This window comes from Pantherophis guttatus, chromosome 1 (genome assembly GCF_059756535.1).
Source record: "Pantherophis guttatus breed Tessera chromosome 1, ASM5975653v1, whole genome shotgun sequence".
Classification (NCBI taxonomy): Eukaryota; Metazoa; Chordata; class Lepidosauria; order Squamata; family Colubridae; genus Pantherophis; species Pantherophis guttatus.
This window is the reverse complement of record NC_142063.1, coordinates 8,499,196-8,521,151: the sequence shown is the minus strand read 5'-3', so window position 1 is coordinate 8,521,151 and position 21,956 is coordinate 8,499,196. Positions and strand designations below refer to the sequence as shown.

Below are 21,956 nucleotides of genomic sequence, written 5' to 3'. Positions count from 1 at the left end.
AGAGTCAATAGTCTGAATTGTAGCCGGCAAGCTCTTGGCTGCGACTGTCAAATTTAGGCTGTAACCCAGAGAATGGCCGCTAGATGGCAGCATAGTCTTCCATTTTCCCTCTCATTTTGTCGCCCCCTATCGATCCTTGGTGGTATTGCACCCAGGTTTGGTAGTTCTTGGTACTTCGCCCAAGAATGGAGGGCTTTTTTTCCCCATAACCTGATCAAGCATTTCAGATGATATAAATGGGTTATAAAGAAGCCCCCTCCCCACTCCAAACCCGCCCCTTCCCCCACTTTCCAGATTAAGGATCCATGTCCCTTTAAGAGCTCGAAGGGAGGGGCGTGGCCAAGGGGGCCCAACGAATCCGGAGAGAGACGGATAGATGCACCCTTGGTGGGTTGATGTCAGTCTCCACGCGCATGCGTCGCGTTTTCTCCTTAACGTTTCCTTGCGCATGCGTTGTTTTTTTTAAAAAAATATTATTTTCCCCCTGAGGGGAAGACAGCCGGCTGGGACAAACCCCTCCCCACGGCTTTCCCTAGGCGCATGCGCGCTTCTCCCAGCAGGGGCGGATGGAGGCGGGGGAGGGAAGGAAGCGGGCAAAGTCCAGACGGGTAAAAAGGCGCCGCGGCGGCCAAGCGCATGCGCCCCCGAGCGTTTGCTGGCGGTGCTAAGCGCCGGCCGCGCCGCCGCCTTTCCGCGCAGGCGCCGAGGGCCGGCGAGCCTCGGGATTGGCTGCGACGGCCTCATCACGTGACGGCGGCGGCTCTTCCCTCTTTCTCAGTCCCCCCCCTCCCTCCACCTGTCCCCGGCGCGTTGGACGCTGGAAGCCAAGATGGCGGCGGAGCTGGTGGAGGCGAAAGTGAGTGAGTGAAAAGAGGCGGAAGGGACCGGGAAGGAGGCGGGCAGCGGGCCGAAAAAAGGACGCTCGTTCTTCGCTCCCGGGGGACGTTGTGGGGGTTGGGGAGGCCCGCTGCGTCTTTCTGTCAGAGCCCCCCCCACAGGGGAGGGTCGGGGGCGTGGCCAAAGGGGAGGGGCCTTCCTCCCGGGCGCCGCAGGCGCCGCCCCTTAACCCCGAGGGAGGCAAAGCCCCCTCAGGAGCCTCCGCTGACCCCTCTTTCCCCCCCCCGACCTCCAACCCCCTCCCCCGCATCCTCCTCCTCTGGGCACGGACCCCTGGCGGGACCCCCCCCCGCTTTTCCAAAGGGGCTCCCCCCAGGGCGCTCAGGGGACCCCGGGAAACTTGGGAGCGAAGTGAGGGAGGGTCTCTGGGCGCTGAGGCCGAGGATCGGAGGGGTCCTGGCACCTCAAGGGGCCACAGCCTGGGATGCCAGGGGAGGGAGAGGGACGCCCGGCCCTGTGAAGGTGAAGCCGGGGTGGGGGTGGGGTGTCCCAGGAGGGGGACCCACCGACGATGACTGGCTCCGGTGCCTCAGATATGCTCTGGTGTGTATCTGCATGTGTTTATGTGTGTTTGTGTATACACACACACACACATGTGTTTGTGTATACATACATATACACATACATACATACATACATACATACATATCACCATCATTTTAGCCATTGTCTATCTACTGCAGGATGAAGGCCTGCATCTTTCCACATATCTGTCTGTCTATCTTCTATCTGTCTGTCTCTATCCTATCCTATCTATCTATCTGTCTGTCTGTCTGTCTGTCTATCATCTATCTATCTATCTTCATCATCTCTCCATTTCTCATCTGTCTTTCTATCTGTATCTGTCTTTCTGTCTCTCTCTCCTCTCTCTCCTCTGCTATCAACTATCTATCTATCTATCTATCTATCTATCTATCTATCTATCTATCTATCTATCTCCATCATCTCTCCATTTCTCATCTGTCTTTCTGTCTGTACCTGTCTTTCTGTCTCTCTCTCCTCTCTCTCCTCTGCTATCAACTATCTATCTATCTATCTATCTATCTATCTCCATCATCTCTCCATTTCTCATCTGTCTTTCTGTCTGTACCTGTCTTTCTGTCTCTCTCTCCTCTCTCTCCTCTGCTATCAACTATCTATCTATCTATCTATCTATCTATCTATCTATCTATCTATCTATCTATCTATCTCCATCATCTCTCCATTTCTCATCTGTCTTTCTGTCTGTACCTGTCTTTCTGTCTCTCTCTCCTCTCTCTCCTCTGCTATCAACTATCTATCTATCTATCTATCTATCTATCTATCTATCTATCTATCTATCTCCATCATCTCTCCATTTCTCATCTGTCTTTCTATCTGTATCTGTCTTTCTGTCTCTCTTTCTCTCTCTATCATCTGCTATCTATCATCTGTCTTATAGATCTGTCTATCTGTTGTCTATTATCTATCATCTGATAGATCTATCTATCTGCCGTCTGTCTGTCTCTCTCTTTTTATCATCTATCATCTGCTATCTATCTATCATCTGTCTGATAGATCTGTCTATCTGTTGTCTATCTACTATCCATTATCATCTATCTATCTATCTATCTATCTATCTATCTATCTATCTATCTATCTATCTATCTATCTATCTATCTATCTATCTATCTATCTATCTATCCCTTGACATACAACAGTTCGTTTAGTGGCTGAAGTTCCAACGGCACTGAAAAAAGTGACTTAGGACCTTTTTTTCGCACTTAACGACCGTTGCGGCATCCCCAGGGTCACTTGATCAAAATTCAGACTCTTGGCAACTGGCTCGTTTTTATGACGGTTGCAGTGTCCCGGGGTAATGCGATCCCCTTTTGTGACCTTCTGACAAGCAAACGCAATAGGAAGCCGGATTCATTTATCAACGTGTTACTAACTTAACTGCAGTGATTTCCATAAAACAAATATATATATATACACCTCGTATTTCTAATAGTTATGAAGATTCTCAACCATCCAAGCGATGATTGTCTCAAAGGTGCTTTTTCCAAAAAGCAACTGGATTTTCTTGGTTTTTTTTCCTTTGAAACCCTTTTGCTTCTCACCCAAGAAGCTGCTTCAGTTCTAATTGAAGTTAGAACTGAAGAAGCAGAATAACAGAATTGGAAGGGACCTTGGAGGTCTTCTAGCCCAACCCCCTGCTCAAGCTTTTGGGATGAGAAGGAAAGCGTTTCCAAAGGGAAATAAAACAAGAAATCCAGTTGCCTTTTGGAAAAAAAAAAGCATCTTTGGGACTTTGTATTTATAGACTGCTTTTCACTGCTGCTGCTTTATCCAATAATTTAACGACGACAAAAGCTACTGGAGTGGCTTTGCGGTGTCTCCTGAAAGCAGATGTTTTGTACCTGTTTTTCCTAGGTGGTGTGCCCCAAAACAACCTGTTTGAAAATGTTTCCCTATGAAAAGTGAGTGGTGCCTTTGCCCTCAAAAGCTAGTCCTCGACTTAATGACACACAATTGACCCCAAAATTTCCATCGCTAAGCAAAACAGTTGTTAAGTGAGCTTTGTCTCATTTTACGACCTTTCATGACACACTTGTTAAGTGAAACATGGCACTTGTTATATTAGTAAACAATCACAATTGAGTCCAAAATTTCTGTGGGTAAGCCAGACAGTTGTGAAGTGAGTTTAGCCCCATTTTACGACCTTCCTTGCCGCAGTTGTTATGTGAATCACTGTAGTTAAGTTAATAACATGGTTGTTAAGTGAATCTGACTTCCCCATTGATGTATCTTGTTGGAAGATCTCAAAATGGGATCATGTGACCCCGGGACGCTGCTACCGTCATAAATACATGCCAGTTGCCAAGTGTCCACATTTTGATCATGTGACCATGGGGATGCTGCAACGGTCATAAGTGTGAAAAACGGTCATGTCACTTTTATCAGTGCCGTTGTAACTTTGAACCGTCACCAAACGAATGATGGTAAGTTCAGGACGACCTGTATTAATGGAAAAACTTTAGCACGCATCTTCTCTAACTTATTGCATAGATCAGATTTTTTTCTGTCATCAGGCTATATATCTGCTTAGAGTAATCATGTGCCTGTATTATATAAAGTAAAGTATATTAATTATATAAATTAAAATAGAGAGGTTCAGCTTCTTATCCGTATACTGAGTGCTAAATCTTCTCTGGAGGACTGGAGGTGAGAACAATGCTTCATTATTCACAGTGTTTCAGAAAGAGGTTTTTTTTTTAATGCCTGTTTTTATTAGTTGGTTTATTTCTTCTGTTCGGTGTTTATTTCCATGGACTTGGTTGCTCCTATTTAAGGCAGGCTAAATTATAATATAAAGGGATGTGGTGGCTCAGTGGCTAAGACGCCGAGCTTGTCGATCGAAAGGTCGGCAGTTCAGCGGTTTGAATCCCTAGTGCCGCGTAACGGGGTGAGCTCCCGTGACTTGTCCCAGCTTCTGCCAACCTAGCAGTTCGAAAGCAGGTAAAAAATGCAAGTAGAAAAATAGGGACCACCTTTGGTGGGAAGGGAACAGCATTCCGTGCGCCTTTGGCGTTGAGTCATGCCGCCACAGGACCATGGAGACGTCTTCGGACAGCGCTGGCTCTTCGGCTTTGAAACGGAGATGAGCACCGCCCCCTAGAGTCAGGAACGACTAGCACATACGTGCGAGGGGAACCTTTACCTTTACCTGATCATTGTCATCGGTAATCTAGATTGTAAACAAGGTTTTAAAAATATGAAAGGTGGACTACGGTATTTAGAAAAAAGCATCTTAGTGGTTTTAATATGAGTTTGAAATTGTTGGGATTTGAACTTGAATCCGTTCAGAAAGCGGCTAAAAATACACCCTGAGAGGTTGTTTGTGAAATCTTGAAAGCTGCGTGTTGCACGTTTGCTAAGCGGCCTTGAGCTTCATAGGGCGTGCACATCTTGACTTAGAATGATTCATTTAGTGACCGAAGTTGCCACAGCACTGGAAAAGATGGACTTACGACCACTATTTCACACTTAACCGTTGCAGCATGCCCACAGTCAACGTGATCAAAAATCCCCTTTTGCGACCTGACCAGCAAAGTCAAAGGGGAATCCAGATTCACTTAACAACTGTGTTATTAATTTAACTGCCATGATTCATTTAACAACAGTGGCAAGAAAAGTCATGCGAACCCAGATTGTTGGGGGCAAGAGGCTGACTCTGTAAACAGCTTAGAGAGACTGTGAAGCGGTGTCTTAAGTGCTAGTGCTATTTAACAACGGTTTGGCTTAGCAATGGAAATTTTGGGCTGACCTATGGGTCATAAGTCGAGGACTACCTGTTCTCCTATGGAAAAATATCAGGCACTGAAATATCAGTAATCTGTAGTTATAGTTCTTTCCAAAAGAAAAAACAGCAGAATCCTTTTAACTTCGGTCTGGTTTCTTCTGTCTTTTTTTGCGTGAAGTGCTATTGTGGCCTCACTTGTCATCAATTTCTTTTTTTTTGGTATTTTCTTTGTGTGAAACTGTTGAAGTTTCACAACATTTCTCTGTTCTGTGACTCTGTGATTCTCTTAACCCAAACGAGGTTTTTAGGGAAGTTTATTTAATAATCTCAATCTCTGTGGGGTTTTTTTTTTTTTTTTTTTTTAAAAAGCAACCTAAGTATTCCTTTTTATCTTCAGAAGATAAAAAGCTTTACATAACACAACAGCTAATCTGGTTTTTTTTTTCCATGAAGGAAGCCACTGTTTTGATTGTCCAAAGCTGCTTTCTGGGTTTTTTTGGTTTTTTTTTTTTTTTTTTTTTTTGTGACGTCAAAGAAAATGTTTGGAAAGGGAGTGTGTAAACTCAGGGCCACCATAGATCAGTAAGGTAACCTTCGATTTACAACCATTTGTTTAGTGACCGTTCCGAGTTACAACGGCACTGAAAAAAGCGACTTAGAACCATTTTTCACACTTAATGACCGATGCGGTATCCCCACGGTCACATGATTAAAATTCAGAGTGCTTGGCAACTGACTTGTACTTGTGACGGTCGCAGCGTCCTGGGGTCACACGATCCCCTTTTTGCGACCTTCTGACGGGCAAAGTCCATGCGGAAGCCAGATTCACTTAACAATTAGTCATTTAATGATTCCCTTAACAATTGTGGCAAGAAAGGTCGTAAAATGGGGGCAAGATTGATTTTACAGTTGCCTCGCTTAGTGACAGGAATTTTGGGCTCCATTATGGTCGTAAGTCGAGGATCCCTTGAAATCTTGTGAAGTTTAAAAAAAAAAAGGCTTGTCATATACAGCTTTTCTTCAGTGGAACCTAAATTTTTTCCATCCCATTATCGGAAGAAAAATTAGCTAAGCAAAGATAGGAAGTGGCTCTTATCACCATCAACCATTTGCGTTTGTCTTGCTTACGGTTAAATTCTGTGCAGATAGTCCCCGACTTACAACAGTTCATTTAGTGACCGTTCGAAGTTACAACAGCACTGAAAAAAGTGACTTATGCCCGTTTTCCACACTTACGACCATTGCAGCATCCCCGTGGTCACATGATCAAAATTCAGACGCTTAGCAACTGACTCGTATTTGTGACGGTTGCAACGTCCTGGGGTCACGAGATCCCATTTTGCGACCTTCCGGCCAGCAAAAATCAGCAGGAAAGCTAGATTCACTTAACAACTATGATACTAAATGCAGAACTGCACAACTGAACAACGATGGCAGGAAAACCCAAAGGTGCTTTTTTGTTCAAGAGGCAACTGGACTTTCTGGTTTTCACTTCTCATCCAAGATGCTTCTTCAGCTCTGACTGCACGATGGGGAAATGGAAGGATCCAATCAGAGTGGAAGAAGCTTCTTGGATGAGAGGCAGAAAGTCTACCCTCTACCCTTTCACTTTCAGTTTTTTAAAAATCCAGTCGTGGAAAAAAGAAACTGATACTATTGTGATCTGCAAAACTTGTTCCATGTATACACTTATGCCCATGGAAGGCCCTAACTATATATCTATCTATCTATCTATCTATCTATCTATCTATCTATCTATCTATCTATCTATCTATCTATCTATCTATCTCTATCTATCTATCTATCTATCTATCTATCTATCTATCTATCTATCTATCTATCTATCTATCTACCTATCTGTCATCTATCTATCTTATCTATTCTATCTAATCTATTCTATCTAATCTATCTATTATATATATATCTATATATCTATTATGGCTGCAATTTGAAAAACTTGGTTTACATAGGAAAATACCCGGCTGAAGAAAAATACACACTTTTTAAACCTACGATAAGAGAAGAAAGCAAATATGTAGCCTCTACGGGGAAGGAACATATGGTAAGGGTGTGGCTAACTGATGAGGACCAATCAGTCCGAAATAGATCTATATTAGTCTCCCAATAGGCAGCAAAATGCTGGCTTGCGGTCTGAAGAAGCCTAGGATAAGTGGATGTGATTTCACTGAGCTATGGCTGCAATTTGAAAAACTTGGTTTACGTAGGAAAATATCCGGCTGAAGAAAAATACATACTTTTTAAACCTACGATAAGAGAAGAAAGCAAATTATATATATATATATGCAAGTTTTGGTGTATTTGGGTCTTTTCCCGTGTAAGATTGAGAGTATCTTAGCAACATTTCGATGAGGTCCCACTCGTCATCTTCAGGCTGGTGTCTTCTGCTTCGTGCTTTTTCCTCGCACAAATATATATATGTATATATGTATATGTGTGTGTGTGTGTGTGTGTGTGTGTGTGTAAAAAGTTAAAATCTCGGGTGTTTTCCCGCGTCATTATAAGTTTGTTAGTTAAAATGTTTAAAATCCTGGCTAAGATCCCAGGATTTTAAACATTTTAACTAACAAACTTATAATGATGCGGGAAAACACCCGAGATTTTAACTTTTTACATGCACACCCCTGAGAAAACTTAAGACACATACACACACATGCCGAGATAGTCCTCGACTTACAACCACAATGGAGCTCCAGATCTCTGCTGCTAAGCAAAACATTTCTTGAGTGAGTTTTGATTCCTTTTACGACCTTTCTTTTCATCGTCGTTAAGGGAATCACCAGATTCCCATAACAACTGTGTTACTAATTGAACAGCCGCCGTGATTCCCTGAACAACGATGGCAGGAAAACCCAGTTTCCCCCCCTCCCCCCCAAGAGGCAATTGGACTTTCTGGTTTTTCTTTGAAGATGTTTCGCTTCTCATCCAAGAAGCTTCTTCCGCTCTGACTGGACAGTGGGGAAATGGACGGATCCAATCAGAGCGGAAGAAGCTTCTTGGATGGAGGAGCGAAACGTCTTCAGAGAAAAAAACCAGAAAGTCCAGTTCCCTCTTGGGAAAAAAAAAAAATAAGCACCTTTGGGACAATCCTGACCTGGATGACTGAGTATCTGCATGGACATATGGCAGGAAAAGTCGTAAAATGGGGGCGGAACTCACTTAGCAAATGTCTCACTTAGCGACAGAAAGTTTGGGCTCCGTTGTGATCGTAAGTCGAGGTCTAACCTATATTATAAGCTTGCCGGCAATTTTGTTGGCTTTCCTCCACAAATTTTGCCCTGCGCCTAGTCACACGGAGTATGTATAAATAGTTGTACATCTGCACTTCTTAAGGTGTTGCCGGAGTGTCGGGTTTTTTTTTTTTTTTTTTGTGGTTCTTGCATGAAAACTAGTAGCTCGTAGCAAAGTTTTGAAGAAAATGTGTAAAAGAAAAGCAGGAAAGCCTCGCTTAACGACCTGTCCTTCTATGAGCGAAGTTACAAAGGTCCGCTGGAACAACTTTATGGCCCACAAAGCATTTCCCAGACATCATAAATCCTGACTCTGCTCACCCAGCCGGCGTGCGACCCGCATGTCACGGACAGGTCGACTTTAAGACCCATCATCACAGGTTCTGCAATCATGCGCAACTGCCATTCGCAAGTGGGTTTATTTTATTTTTTTAATGCTGGCTTTCAGCCAAAAAACCCAACACCCATTCAGATGAACGGATTCGCATAAAGACTGCTGCGTTTGCTTAGTGACAGCTATGCTTGCTTAACAACTGCTGCGAAGAAAGAAAGAGAAAGAAAGAAGAAAGAAAGAAAGAAAGAAAGAAAGAAAGAAAGAAAGAAAGAAAGAAAGAAAGAAAGAGAAAAGAAAGCAAGCCAGAAATTTAGTTCTAGTATTTAAATCCTTAAACAGGACATTTTTAACTGCTAGAACTTTAAATGTTTAGCTAGACTTTTTCTCTCTAAATTTGAAATTTTAAATGATCTAGACGTTTTCCCTTTTAAAAATCTTTTAAAAATCCACTCATGGAAAAAGAAACTGATAACTATTGTGATCTACGAAACATGCTCCATGTATACACTTATGCCCATAGACGACCCAAACTATATATCTATATCTCTATATCTATTGTGTTTCCCCGAAAATAAGACCCTGTCTTATATTTTTTGAACCCCGAAATAAGCGTTTGGCCTTATTTTTGGGGAAGTCTTATTATTTTGGGGTGGAGCAAGATAGGGCTCCTCTTGCCGTCTTAGCTGATTTCCAGCTCTGCGTTTAAATATTTTCGGGGAGGGCTTATTTTTTGGGGGAGGCTTATTTTAGCGCATGTGCTCAAAAGCCCGATTGGGCTTATTATCAGGGGATGTCTTATTTTCAGGGAAACAGGTTCTGTCTGCCTGCCTGCCTGCCTGCCTGCCTATCTATCTATCTATCTATCTATCTATCTATCTATCTATCTATCTATCTATCTATTCTAATGATTTACGGCTGCAACTCCTGGATTAATTATGGTCGTAAATCGAAGACTAGCTGCATAGAGATAGTCCTCGATTTATGACCACAACCGACCCCCCAAATCTCTGCTACTAAGCGAAACATTTGTCAAGTGAGTTTTGACTCCTTTTATGACCTTTCTTTTGTTCCACCGTTGTTAAGGGAATCACTGTCATAGTTACGTTAACGACATGATTGTTAAGCGAATCTGCCTTCCCCATGGACTTTGCTCGTCGGAAGGTCGCAAAGGGGGAAATCACGTGACACCCCCCCCCCCATGACACTGCACCCGTCATAAATACGAACCAGTGGCCAAGTGTCTGAATTTTGCTCACCCGACTGTGGGTATGCAACAACAGTTGTACGTCTGTGAAAAAACGGCAGCAACTCTCTTTTTTTTCAGTGCCGTGGTAACTTTGAACGGTCGCTAAACAGACTGTCGTAAGTCAAGGACTGCCTGTCGTTTGATTTCTCAATAGAAGGACCTTCTTTCCCTATTCATGTTTAGAGAGAGTGGGTGTTTTCCTGGACACTTTGGTGACAAAATTAAAGCCCGAATTGGAAATTTCACTGCTGGGTGCATCCTTTTTCCGGATGAAGGTTTAGTTGCGGCTTTTCCAGATGATGCCGGTTGTCCGAATGTTCTCTGCCAACGTGGTTGGTTTCTCTCGCTTGCATTTCGTGGGCTTTGGGCTTCCAGTTAGCATCCTCACGTTTTTAGAAATTAGAACCGAGTATTTAGTTCCTGCATGGAGTAAGGCAGAAAGATTTTGACGGTTTTTCTCGCCCGCTATTTTAGGGACTGCGGGTGGTTGATGCTGGATTGTTTTGTTCCTGGACGATCACGGTTTCTGGGCTCTCTCCAGTTCTGCCACCGGGTTTATGGCAAGCATATCCAGATTGTGACTCAGCAAGTCAAATCTATCTATCTTTCTTTCTTTCTTTCTTTCTTTCTTTCTTTCTTTCTTTCTTTCTTTCTTTCTTTCTTTCTTTCTTTCTTTCTTTCTTCTTTCCTTCCTTCCTTCCTTCCTTTCTCTTTCTTTCTTTCTTTCTTTCTTTCTTTCTTTCTTTCTCTGTCTCTCCTTCCTTCCTTTCACTTTTTTCTTTTCTTCCTTCCTTTCTTTCTTTCTTTCTCTCTCTCCTTCCTTCTTTCCTTCCTTCCTTCCTTTTTTTCTTTCTCTGTCTCTCCTTCCTTCTTTCTTTCTTTCTTTCTTTCTTTCTTTCTTTCTTTCTTTCTTTCTTTCTTTCTCTCTGTCTCTCCTTCCTTCCTCTTTCTTTCTTTCTCTTTCTTTCTTTCTTTCTTTCTTTCTTTCTTTCTTTCTTTCTTTCTTTCTCTCTCTCTCTCTCTCTCTCTCTCTGTCTCTCCTTCCTTCCTTCTTCCTTCCTTCCTTCCTTCCTTTTTCCTTTCAATCGGAATAGAGCTGGAAGGGGCCTTGGAGGTCTTCTAGTCCAGCCCCCTGCTCAGGCAGGAGACCCTATACCAGTCATGGCTAACCTTTTACATCACCGCGTGCCGGAAATGGCACGCAAAACCATCCCGCCTGGACTGCACAGCCTCGCTGGCCTTCACGCTCGCAGGCGCGCCGAAACCCGGAAGAGCAGCATTCTGCCGCCCATGCGCAAGCCGGCACCCAAACTTCCAGTTTCCGGCATAGAGCCGTGCCTGACAAAACACACTGGAAGTTGCACATGTGTGTGACAAAAACCAGGAAGTGTGCACGCGCAATGGAACGCTGCTTGTCGGGGTTTCAGCGCTCCCACGCACGCGAAGGCCAGCTGACCGGCACGCGTGTGTGCACAGGAGTGCGAAAGAGGAACCAGCCACGCGTCCCGCACGGGATGGTTCTGCGTGCCGCTTCCGGCACGCGTTCCATAGGTTCGCAAAAAGGCCCTATACCATTTCAGACAGATGGCTGCCCAGTCTTTTCTTTAAAACCTCCAGGGACAACTTCTGAAGACGAGCTGTTTTAGCCTGCTCAACAACGACGGGTGGCAGATTTGGGGGCGCTGTGCCAGAGCCAGACTGCAAAACGGGGGGGGAGGGCAATGGGAACCAGGCACAGTAGCTGGTGGACTGCATCAGATAAATGTGAGTCAGTGGCCAAGCGGCTGAATTTTGATCACGTGACCGTGGGGGAATGCTGCAACGGTCGTTAAGCGTGAAAAACAGTCGTAAGTCGCTTTTTTGGGTGCCGTTGTAACTTTGAACAAAATCAGTAGCACGGGTGTTAAGTGAATCGGGCTTTCCCCATTTTTCCTCAAGATCTCAAAGGATTTAACAGATTAAACCTCTTCCCAGAGGGGAGCAACAGAAACAGACCATAAAGTGGGTGTGTGGGGTCTCTAACAATGCTTGGAGCTCTAAGGACATAGCGCTTATCAGCAGTATCCTGAATAATGGGAAGTGAGCTTCCTATAATCTTCTCTGTGGTCCTCACCACTCTCTGTATGGACTTTCTATCGGTGGCACTATTGCCACCAAGCCAAACAGGGATGCAGTTTATAATACAGATTAACAGAGTCGGAAGGGACCTTGGAGGTCATCTAGTCCAACCCCCCCGCCCAAGCAGGAAACCGTACACCATTTCTGACAAATGGCAGTTAGAAATGATGTAAGGTGTCCTGCTTGGGCGGCAGGATCACATCCCCTTGGGACACCGCAACCGTCATAAATCTGAGTCAGTGGCCACGCGTCTGAATCTTGATCACCTGACCATGGGGATGCTGCCACGGTCATAAGTGCGAGACATGATTCTAAGTCACTTTCTTTTAGCGCCATTGTAACTTTCACAAATGCGCTTTCACAAATGCAGCTTCATGCTCGCACACCACTTCCGTGGCCCGGTTCTGAACGGGCCGCAACCCCGCAGAGGACACTGGACCGGGGCGGATCGGATTGGAGACCCCCCCATCCTTTAGGAGATTGTGCAACTTTTGTTGAGGATGTGAATTTTGTTTCTGTGATTGTCATTTTCACCAGGATTCTACCCTTGTGGCGGTTTTAATCTGCAGAAAGCAGCAAATTCCGGAGCAGAATCCATTGCTAAATAAATATATTTATTTGTTTATTTAGGCCTTAGCTGCCTTTGGGGATATTTTGAAAAAAAAATCAAGGACGGGGAAAGGAACCAGAAGGATGTTGGCTTGCAGAGCTGTTATTTTTTTTTTAAAAAAAAAAAGAAAGATAGGAGTTGCCCAGGAAACTGGTATAAGGGATAGAGCCAAATGTTTAGAATAACAGAGTTGGAAGGGATCTTGGAGGTCTTCTAGTCCAACCCACTGCTTAGGTAAGAAACCCTGCACACTTCAGACAAATGGTTATCCAACATCTTCTTAAAAACTTCCAGTGTTGGAGCATTCACAACTTCTGGTGGCAAGCAGTTCCACTGGTTAATTGTTCTCGCTATCAGGAAATTCCTCCTTAGTTCCAGGTTGCTTCTCTCCTTGATTAGTTTCCACCCATTGCTTCTTGTCCTGCCCTCAGGTGCTTTGGAGAATAGCTTGACTCCCTCTTCTTTGTGGCAGCCCCTCAAATACTGGAAGACTGCGATCATGTCTCCCCTAGTCCTTCTTTTCATTAAACAAGACCAGGGATCGGCAACCTTAAACACTCAAAGAGCCACAAAGTTCTATTTTATACAAAGTCAGCTTACTGCCCCCACAAACCGGGTCCTCATTTTACCTACCTCGGAAGGATGGAAGGCTGAGTCAACCTTGAGCCTAGTGAGAATTGAACTCGCAGTAATTGCAGGCAGCTGGCAGCTAAATACTTACTTTAACAGTAGTTTAGTCCACTGCACCACCAGGCTCCTCCAGTGTAGCTTATCTACACTGTAGCCTTCAGTCAATCGGAAGGGACCCTGGAGGTCTTCTAGTCCAACCCCCTGCTCAATGCCTTTAAGGAAATAGAAACGGAACAGAAGAACAGAGTTGGAAGGGACCTTGGAGGTCATCTAGTCCAACCTCAAGCCCTATATCACAGTGTTGGCAAACCTTTTTGGCACTGAGTGCTGAAACAGAAGCGCGTGCTGGAAACTGGAAGAATAGCCGCCACCGGTGCGCATGTGCACGCCGGGAAGATGATCTTCCAGTTTCCGGCACGCGCATACACACTGGCTAGCTGGTCTATGCGTGCCAGAAGCCAAATGTCCAGGTGGCCGGTGCGCATGCGCGTGCTGGAAACCAGAGAAGCAGCCCCCCCCGGCTTGCACATACGCACCAGGCAGCTGCTCTTCCGGTTTCCGGCACTCCCACACACGTGAAGACCAGCTGGCTGGCATGCCAGAATCCGGGCGACGGCTCACGTGTTTGAAGAGATCGCTCTGTGAGCCACTTCCGGCGCACCTGCCATAGGTTCCCCATCATTTTAGACAAATGGTTGTCTAATCTCTTAAAAACTTCCAGTGTTGGATTGGAGTACCTACAACTTGTGGCAAGTCGTTCCACTGGTTAATTGTTCTCCTAGACAGGAAATTTCTCCTTATTTCTAGGTTGCTTCTCTCCTTGATTAGTTTCCATCCCTTGTTTCTTCTCCTGCCTTCTGATGCTTTGGGAAATTAATTGATCCCCTTCCTCTTTGTGGCAGCCCCTCAAATACCTTAGAGGTCTTCCAGTCCAACCCCATGCTCAATGCCTTTAAGGAAATAGAACAGAACAGGAAATAACAGAGTTGGAAGAGACCCTGGAGGTCTTGTAGTCCAACCTCCTGCTCATATACCATTTCAGACAAATGGTTGTCTAATCTCGTCTTAAAAATCTCCAGTGTTGGAGCACCCACAACTTCTGGTGGCAAGCTGTTCCACTGGTTAATTGTTCCCACTGTTAGGAAATTTCTCCTTATTTTACTCCTTGAATAGTTTCCACCCCTTATTCTTCTTCTGCCTTCAGGTGCTTTGGAGAATATGTTGATCCCCCCTCTTCTTTGTGGCAGCCCCTCAATCCTGAAACACTATGAAATGTGAATAGAAGTTGATAGATAAATGATACAGATAATAGAAACTTCAATGAGGGATAAGACAAAAAAGAAATAGAAACTCAGATGACACCAGAATAAATGGAAAAGGGGGTGGGGGGCGGGGGGAAAGAAAGAAGATTATAAATATAAATGTACAACTATGAAATGATAGATTGGGTAAAATGGGAAAGAAATTGAACAGAAAGTATATATTATTAGAAAATTGGAGTTGCTCGGATACCAAATAAGGGAAATATTGCACAACAAAGGGGAAAGAAAGGAAAGAGGAGTAGAGGGATAGAGGAGAGGGAGAGAGAGGAATGGAAGAAAGGGGAAGGGGAAGAGGATTCTATCTACTATCGATCTATCTATCATCTATCTATCATCTATCATCTCTATCATCATCATCTATATCTATCGTCTATCATCTATCAATCATCTATTATCTATTTATCTGTCATCTATCTTCTATCTATCATCTATCAATCATCTATCATCTATTTATCTATCTGTCATCTATCTATCATCTATCTGTCATCTATCTCATCTATCGTCTATCATCTATCAATCATCTATCATCTATCTGTCATCTATCTATCTATCTATCTTCTATCTATCTATCATCTATCAATTATCTATCTGTCTGTCTGTCTGTCTGTCTGTCTGTCTATCTATCTATCTATCTATCTATCTATCTATCTATCTATCTATCTATCTATCTATCTATCTATCCCAGTTCTGTGGGCGTGGCTGAGTGGGTGGGTGGGGGTAATATGACTGAGTGGGCGTGGCCAACCTTTTTTTTTTTTACTTTTAAAACCATTTTTTCTACAACCCCTTCTGAAGAGGTTATAGAAAAAATACTTTTAAAAGCCTCTGATGATCCTAGCTGAGCCGCGCGATCATCAGAGGCTTTTTTTTTTCTTTTAAAAGCATTTTTTCGGCCAAAGAGATTGTAGAAAAAATGCTTTTAAAAATAAAAAAAAAAGCCTCTGATGATTGCGCGGCTCAGCTGGGCAATGGGGGGGGGGGAGCAGGGATTTTTGCTACCAGTTCTCCGAACCACCCACCTCCATCGCTACCGGATCGGGCGATCCGGTCCGAACCAGGAGCATTTCACCCATCTATCTATCTATCTATCTATCTATCTATCTATCTATCTATCTATCTATCTATCATCTAAAATTTTGCAGCTGGGGGTGAGGAATTTGTTGATGGTGGTAGAGAATTGGGCTAGATCGAACCTTTTCCGATGGATGCTTTTTTTTTGATATCAAGGCTTGTCTGTCTGTCTGTCTCCTCCCGTCTCATTCGCAGAACATGGTGATGAGCTTCCGGGTCTCCGACTTGCAGATGTTGCTTGGATTTGTGGGCCGGAGCAAAAGCGGACTCAAACACGAACTGGTAACACGGGCTTTGCAACTGGTCCAGTTTGACTGTAGCCCGGAACTCTTCAAGAAGATAAAAGAGATCTATGAGACTCGATACGCCAAGATTTCCGAACCGGGACAGACCCCCCAGCAGCAACCGCTCCCCCCACCCCCACAGCACCGACCTCCTTCCGAAACCCTTTCCATCCACTCGTCTTACGATCGCAACAGCGCAGTAACCAGGACTGGTCTTTCTACTACCCCCAACATAGACTATCCCTCGCTCTACGGAAAGTATTTAAACGGACTTGGAAGGTTGCCGGTCAAACCGGTGAAGCCCGAAGTCCGGTTGGTGAAGCTTCCCTTCTACACTATCCTGGATGAACTGTTGAAGCCCACGGAACTCGGTGAGTTGGGCCCGGACGATCGCTGGTGGCCCTGGAGGCCTGGCCTTCCAGGTTTCGCGGACAGAGGTGGGAACAGACCATTGATGGGGCCTGGAGGAGAAGACCCATCACTCTGGCCTCCTTTGCTCTTTCCCTTTCTTCTCTTCGAAGCTGTGGGCGGTCTCTTGTGGGATGGACAGATGGGTGGGTGTGGCTGGTTCCGAGGGTGGCTTAGAACAATGGTGGGCCAGGAAATAGAGTTATGGGCAGAGAGGACTCAAAGCTTTGGGGTGCTGCTTAAAATTGGCCAATTCTTTAGCAGATGCAAGGTATGCGGTGGTTCAGTGGCTAAGACGTTGAGCTTGTTGATCGAAAGGTCAGCAGTTCAGGGGTTCAAATCCCTAGTGCCGCGTAACGGGGTAAGCTCCCGTTACTTGTCCCAGCTTCTGCCAACCTAGCAGTTCGAAAGCAGGTAAAAAAATGCAAGTAGAAAAACAGGGACCACCTTTGGTGGGAAGGGAACAGCATTCCATGCGCCTTTGGCGTTGAGTCATGCCGGCCACAGGACCACAGAGACGTCTTCGGACAGTGCTGGCTCTTTGGCTTTGAAACGGAGATGAGTACCGCCCTCTAGAGCCGTGATGGCGAACCTATGGCACGCGTGCCACAGGTGGCACACAGAGCCATGTTGCCTGGCACACCAGCTCAGCTAGGGCGCACATGCACACACCGGCCAGCTAATTTTTGGGCCTTCTGGGCCCACAAGAAGTAGCGAAACAGTCTGTTTCCTGCCTCCGGAGGGCCTGGGGGTGGGGTGGGGAAGGCTGTTTTCACCCTCCCCAGATGCATAGAGAGGATCTGGAGCCAGGTGAGACAGAAAAATGGGCCTACCGGGACGTCGCGTGCCAGGAGCGGGTGGGAGGGGGTGTCGCATGTGCATGTATGGGGCAGGGCGCATAGAATTATGGGTGTGGGCATGCTCATGCGGGAACCTGCCCCACACATCCCCTTCCTGGCACGTGATGGCAAAAAGGTTAGCCATCACTGCTCTAGAGTCAGGAACAACTAGCACATATGTGCGAGGGGAACCTTTACCTTTAGCAGATGCAGTCCATTTTGGGAGAGGTCAAAGAAAGCTACCGTTATCTTTTTCCTAACTTGGGATCCTGGGGGCCCTTGTAGTTCTGTATCTCGAGTGCTATCTATAATTGTGCAGGTCTATGACAACTTGGCACAGCCAACTCGCCACAAGACAACACACCATGCCTAATTCGCCATGGGACAAACTCGCCACAGGACAAGAGTTACATTAATATGTCCCCAAAAGTACTTTTTCAAGAGGCATCTGGGCTTTCTGGTTTTTCTTTGAAGATGTTTCACTTCTCATCCAAGAAGCTTCCTCAGCTCTGACTGAATGGAAGGATTTATACTCCTTTCAGACAGCTGGTCATTTGCATACTTTTAGAGAGTCGTTGAGTTCACTTGGAGGTTTATCTGTGTCCTCAGGGTCACCTGAGTAGTGCAAATGGCCGTGGAGCCTTCTTGGAATTGAAAGGAGTGGGTTGTAGACTGGAGATAGGTGATGTTGTATCCCTCCCCCTCTGTTGAGAGAGGGGTATTCAATTTTGACATGGTCTCTTTGACCCCTCTTTCAAACCAGTGGTCCTCTTTGTCCAAAATGTGGACTCTGCTTTCTTCAAAAGAGTGGCCTTTGTCTTTCAAATGTAGATGGACCTCTGAATCTTGTCCTGATGGGTTCTCCTATGTTGTGCCATGCGTTTGTGAAGTGGCTGTTTTGTTTCCCCAACGTACAGATCTGCACATGGCTCACTGCATTGTACTGCATATACCATGTTGTTCAGTATGCATCTGGGTGTTTTGTCCTTGGGGTGGACAAGCTTCTGCCTTAGTGTATACTTGGGTTTGAAGTGTGCACGTATGTTGTGTTGGCTGAAACCAAAACGTCTTCAAAGAAAAACCAGAAAGTCTAATTGCCTCTTGGGAAAAAAAGCACATTTTGGGACAACTGTGACCAATATCGGAGAAATTGTCGAATTGTTAAAGGAAGCCAAAGGAGGGGTCGAATAAAATGTGCAATGAGAAAAATTAAAGCAATTTAAAAAATGATTTTAAATACCATATTTTTTTGGAATATAAGACGCACCTTAGTTTTGGGGGAAGAAAATGGGGGGGGGATATTCTGCCTCTGCCTACCACGTATTCATCTCACTAGTGTCCTTAGCCTGGTCAGCTTCAGCACATTAATTCGCTGGTTTTGAGGGAGCGCCTCGTTGGAGCTGATAAGCAGCTTCAAAAGCACAGCTGATCATCGGAGGAAGCTCCAGTGACTAAAGCAGGAGAAGTGCGGAAGCGATAAAACAAGGCAGCAGCTGTTCCGGGTTGCCATTTCGGGCTCCGTGCCTCGGGTTTTCAGCCTCCAAATGCTCCGCTTGAGAGGCGTTCAAGGCTGCGAGGACCGTCAAAGCACATGGCCGCCGATCGCCGCCCAAAAATGCGACACACAAAGGCCAAAAACGGAGCATACGGAGGCCTAAAACGCGATGCGCAGAGGCCGAAAAGGTGATGCACAGAGGCGGCGATCGGCAGCGATGTGCTTTGACGATTCCTGCATCCTTGATCGGCTCTCAAACGGAGCGTTTGGAGGCTGATAACGTGAGGCGCGAAGCCCGAAAATGCAAGCCATTATCTGTGGCAATCTCTGCAGCCAGGAAGACAATGCACGAATCTCTGCAGCCAGGAAGACAATGCGCGAAGGCCAAAGGGTAGGGGCCGATGGGTGGGCGGGGCTACATTTGGAGTATAAGACGCACCCAAATTTTCAGCCTCTTTTAGGGGGGGAAAACACTGTCTTATACTCCGAAAAATGCGGTAATTAAATCGAATTGTTGAATTGCCCCCGCGGTGAGTTGTCCCGTGGCAAGCAAGTTGTCCCGTGACGAGTTGGCCGTGACAAATTGCCCCATTCCGATAATTGTGTTGCTGGCCTTCCGGGATCCTTTGAATAAACAAGATTGGGATAAAGTCAGGAGGGATAAAAATCAATGATTTTTTTTAAAAAATCAAAAAAATCAGATTTTTTAAATTTAAATCGGATTTTTTTGATTTTTATCGAATTTATTTTAATAAAAAACTTTTGGGGTAAAAATATCGTAAGATAGTTTTCTATTTAAGATACATAAATAATTTAGTTTATTCAGCATGAAATGGAGCTTAGTTATGTAGCACGAGGCTGTATATTCTGCAACCCTGGGACTATCGGTGAGTCAACAGTGGGTCAAAGGAGGAGCAGAGATGACAGTTGCTCTTTAAAAATTATGATTTAAATCGAGTTGATTTAAATCAAGCCTTTTTCCTAGTGATTTAAATCATGATTTAAATTGTGATTTAAATCAACTCGATTTAAATCAAATCCACCCTGGACGAAGTGACCGGTGAATTTGTCTTGGTGACTCTTGAATTTGTCTTGGCTTCTCCTTACGTCCCAAGGGGTATCCGGAAGGCAGTCTGTTGTTTTGCGCACAGCGCGGTGGAACCTTCTTCGGCAAAACTGGCTGAGGCAATCTCTGTGTTTTGATTGCAAGATACGCTTTAAGAGGCCTCGGTGTCCTTTGAGAAATTCCTCATCGCTCTTGATTCTATGCTGCTGCGGGTTGATCTTAAACCGGGGTAGAGATGGAGTCTTTTTATGATCATCATCTGACGCTGCGGCGTTATGTACGAGAGAGCTCGAACGAGAGCGTGTCTCGTTTGGGTGTGCATTTTCACAGGTTGCTGCTACGGATAAAATGTCCCCTCTTCTTTACAATGGTATTAATAGAACTGTGGGTTGTTTTTCGAGTTGTGAGAATTAACAATTAAGAGGCATTTTTACTGTATGTTAGTCAAACCTCACCTATGGTGCCAGATCCACTTCTCGGGACCAAAGCTTCCGAACGAGGTGGGAAGGATCACGAGATAAAACTAAAAGAGAAAAACCGAGGTGGGACAGGAGAGGATGGCCTGCTCGAATCTGGAAGGACCAGAATTTCAGAATCAGAATAGAAGGGACCTGGGAGGTCTTCTAGTCCAGCCCCCTGCTCAAGCAGGAGACCCTATTCCATTTCAGACAAGTGGTTTGTCCAGTCTTTTCTCAAATACCTCCAGTGATGGAACGCCCACAACTTCTGGTGGCAAGCTGTTCCACCGGTTAATTGTTCTCACTGTTAGGAAGCTTCTCCTTAATTCCATTTCTAAAACACTGTTTCCACTTATGGGGTACTGAACATAGATTAATGAGAAAAAAAATGAAGGTCAACAATTGTAGAATGAGGCTGCGGCATGACAAAAATGGACAAAAGTGAAGGGGGTCCCAATGCCGTGTAGCTAAGGGTCTCCCTCACTCAGACCAAAATCAAGATCCCATCTGCTATAGCTTCCCATTTCTGCATAGATCAGGGGTCGGCAACCTTAAACACTCAAAGAGCCACAAAGATCCTAACCGGAAGCCCCCCATTGAATTCTGGAGCCGACCGGAAGTCCAGTTTCCCCACCATAGAGTGTCCTCCTAGCGTGGTGTCCTTTTTCCTCTGCCGACCAGAAGTCCGGTTCCCCCACTATAGAGTCTCTTCCTAGAGTGGTATCCTTTTTCCTTTACCTGCCCTAACCGAAAGTCCTATCAATTGTGGAGCCGACCGGTGAAAGGGAGCCACAGCAGAGGGATGAAAGAGCCACATGCGGCTCCAGAGCCACGGGTTGCTGACTCCTGGCATAGATTAACATTTTTCAACCAATAATTTTGGCCTGGCAACTGATATTCCAGCTCCTAGGAAGGCTAGGATGTATAGGCGGTCCTCATTTAGTGACCATAGTTCGGATCATTAAGCGAAGCGGTCGCTAAGTGAAACCACGACCATGCTTACTTTCATTTCCTGAACAAGTCACAACTAATCCCCCAACTCTTAGCAGAGATGGCCCAAATTGACTGCTTTAACCAAAGGGGATAAAACAACCTGTCAGGTTTCGAGGTCGTCTCAAATAAATTGCATTTCAAACAAAGTCTTTGAAGGAAAACTCCTATTTATTAAGCACGACATTCTAAAATCCGACTCCATCGAAGCCAACACTGACTTCCAGACCCAAAACCCTCCCTTTCCGTTCCCCACTCCTCTGCACTCATTGGCCATCTTCCGAGTCATTCTACCCCTAATCTACTGTTCCAGCTCAAAGGAATTTCCCCCTCCCATCCCATCTCCTAGGGGATACTATCTCCAGGGAAAATAAGTAGGTGAAAAGTTAACCGTCCCTTTCCAGACGCCTCCGCTTCTCTTTATGTTAGCACTAGAGTAAATGCAGTTTGAAGTGCTGACACAACCATACAACTACTCTTGTCCCAAATTGTATAGGCAGGTCTCCTGCTTGAGCAGGGGGCTGGACTAGAAGACCTCCAAGGCAGGGGTAAAATGCTCCCGGTTTGGACCGGATCACCCGATCCGGTAGCGATGGAAGCGGGTGGTTCGGAGAACCGGTAGCAAAAATCCCTGCCCCCCCCCCCACTCCCCATGCCCAGCTGAGCTGCACAATCA

The 21,956-nt window shown here is 45.3% G+C and overlaps 1 protein-coding gene across 2 annotated transcripts in view; it reads left to right on the top strand.

Moving 5' to 3' along the window:
* Window positions 1-360: 360 nt before the first annotated feature.
* Window positions 361-21,956, top strand: part of PIAS4 (protein inhibitor of activated STAT 4) — a 61,204-nt gene continuing 39,608 nt past the window's right edge. Inside the window, exons 1-2 of one of the 2 annotated variants that reach the window (XM_087893474.1) lie at window positions 361-856; window positions 15,936-16,395. In XM_087893474.1, the coding sequence (XP_087749600.1) occupies window positions 830-856; window positions 15,936-16,395 (487 nt within the window). In that variant the 5' untranslated portion in view covers window positions 361-829. Of the gene's footprint in view, window positions 861-15,935; window positions 16,396-21,956 lie in introns of both variants that reach the window. The other variant, XM_087893477.1, reaches the window with a different exon arrangement.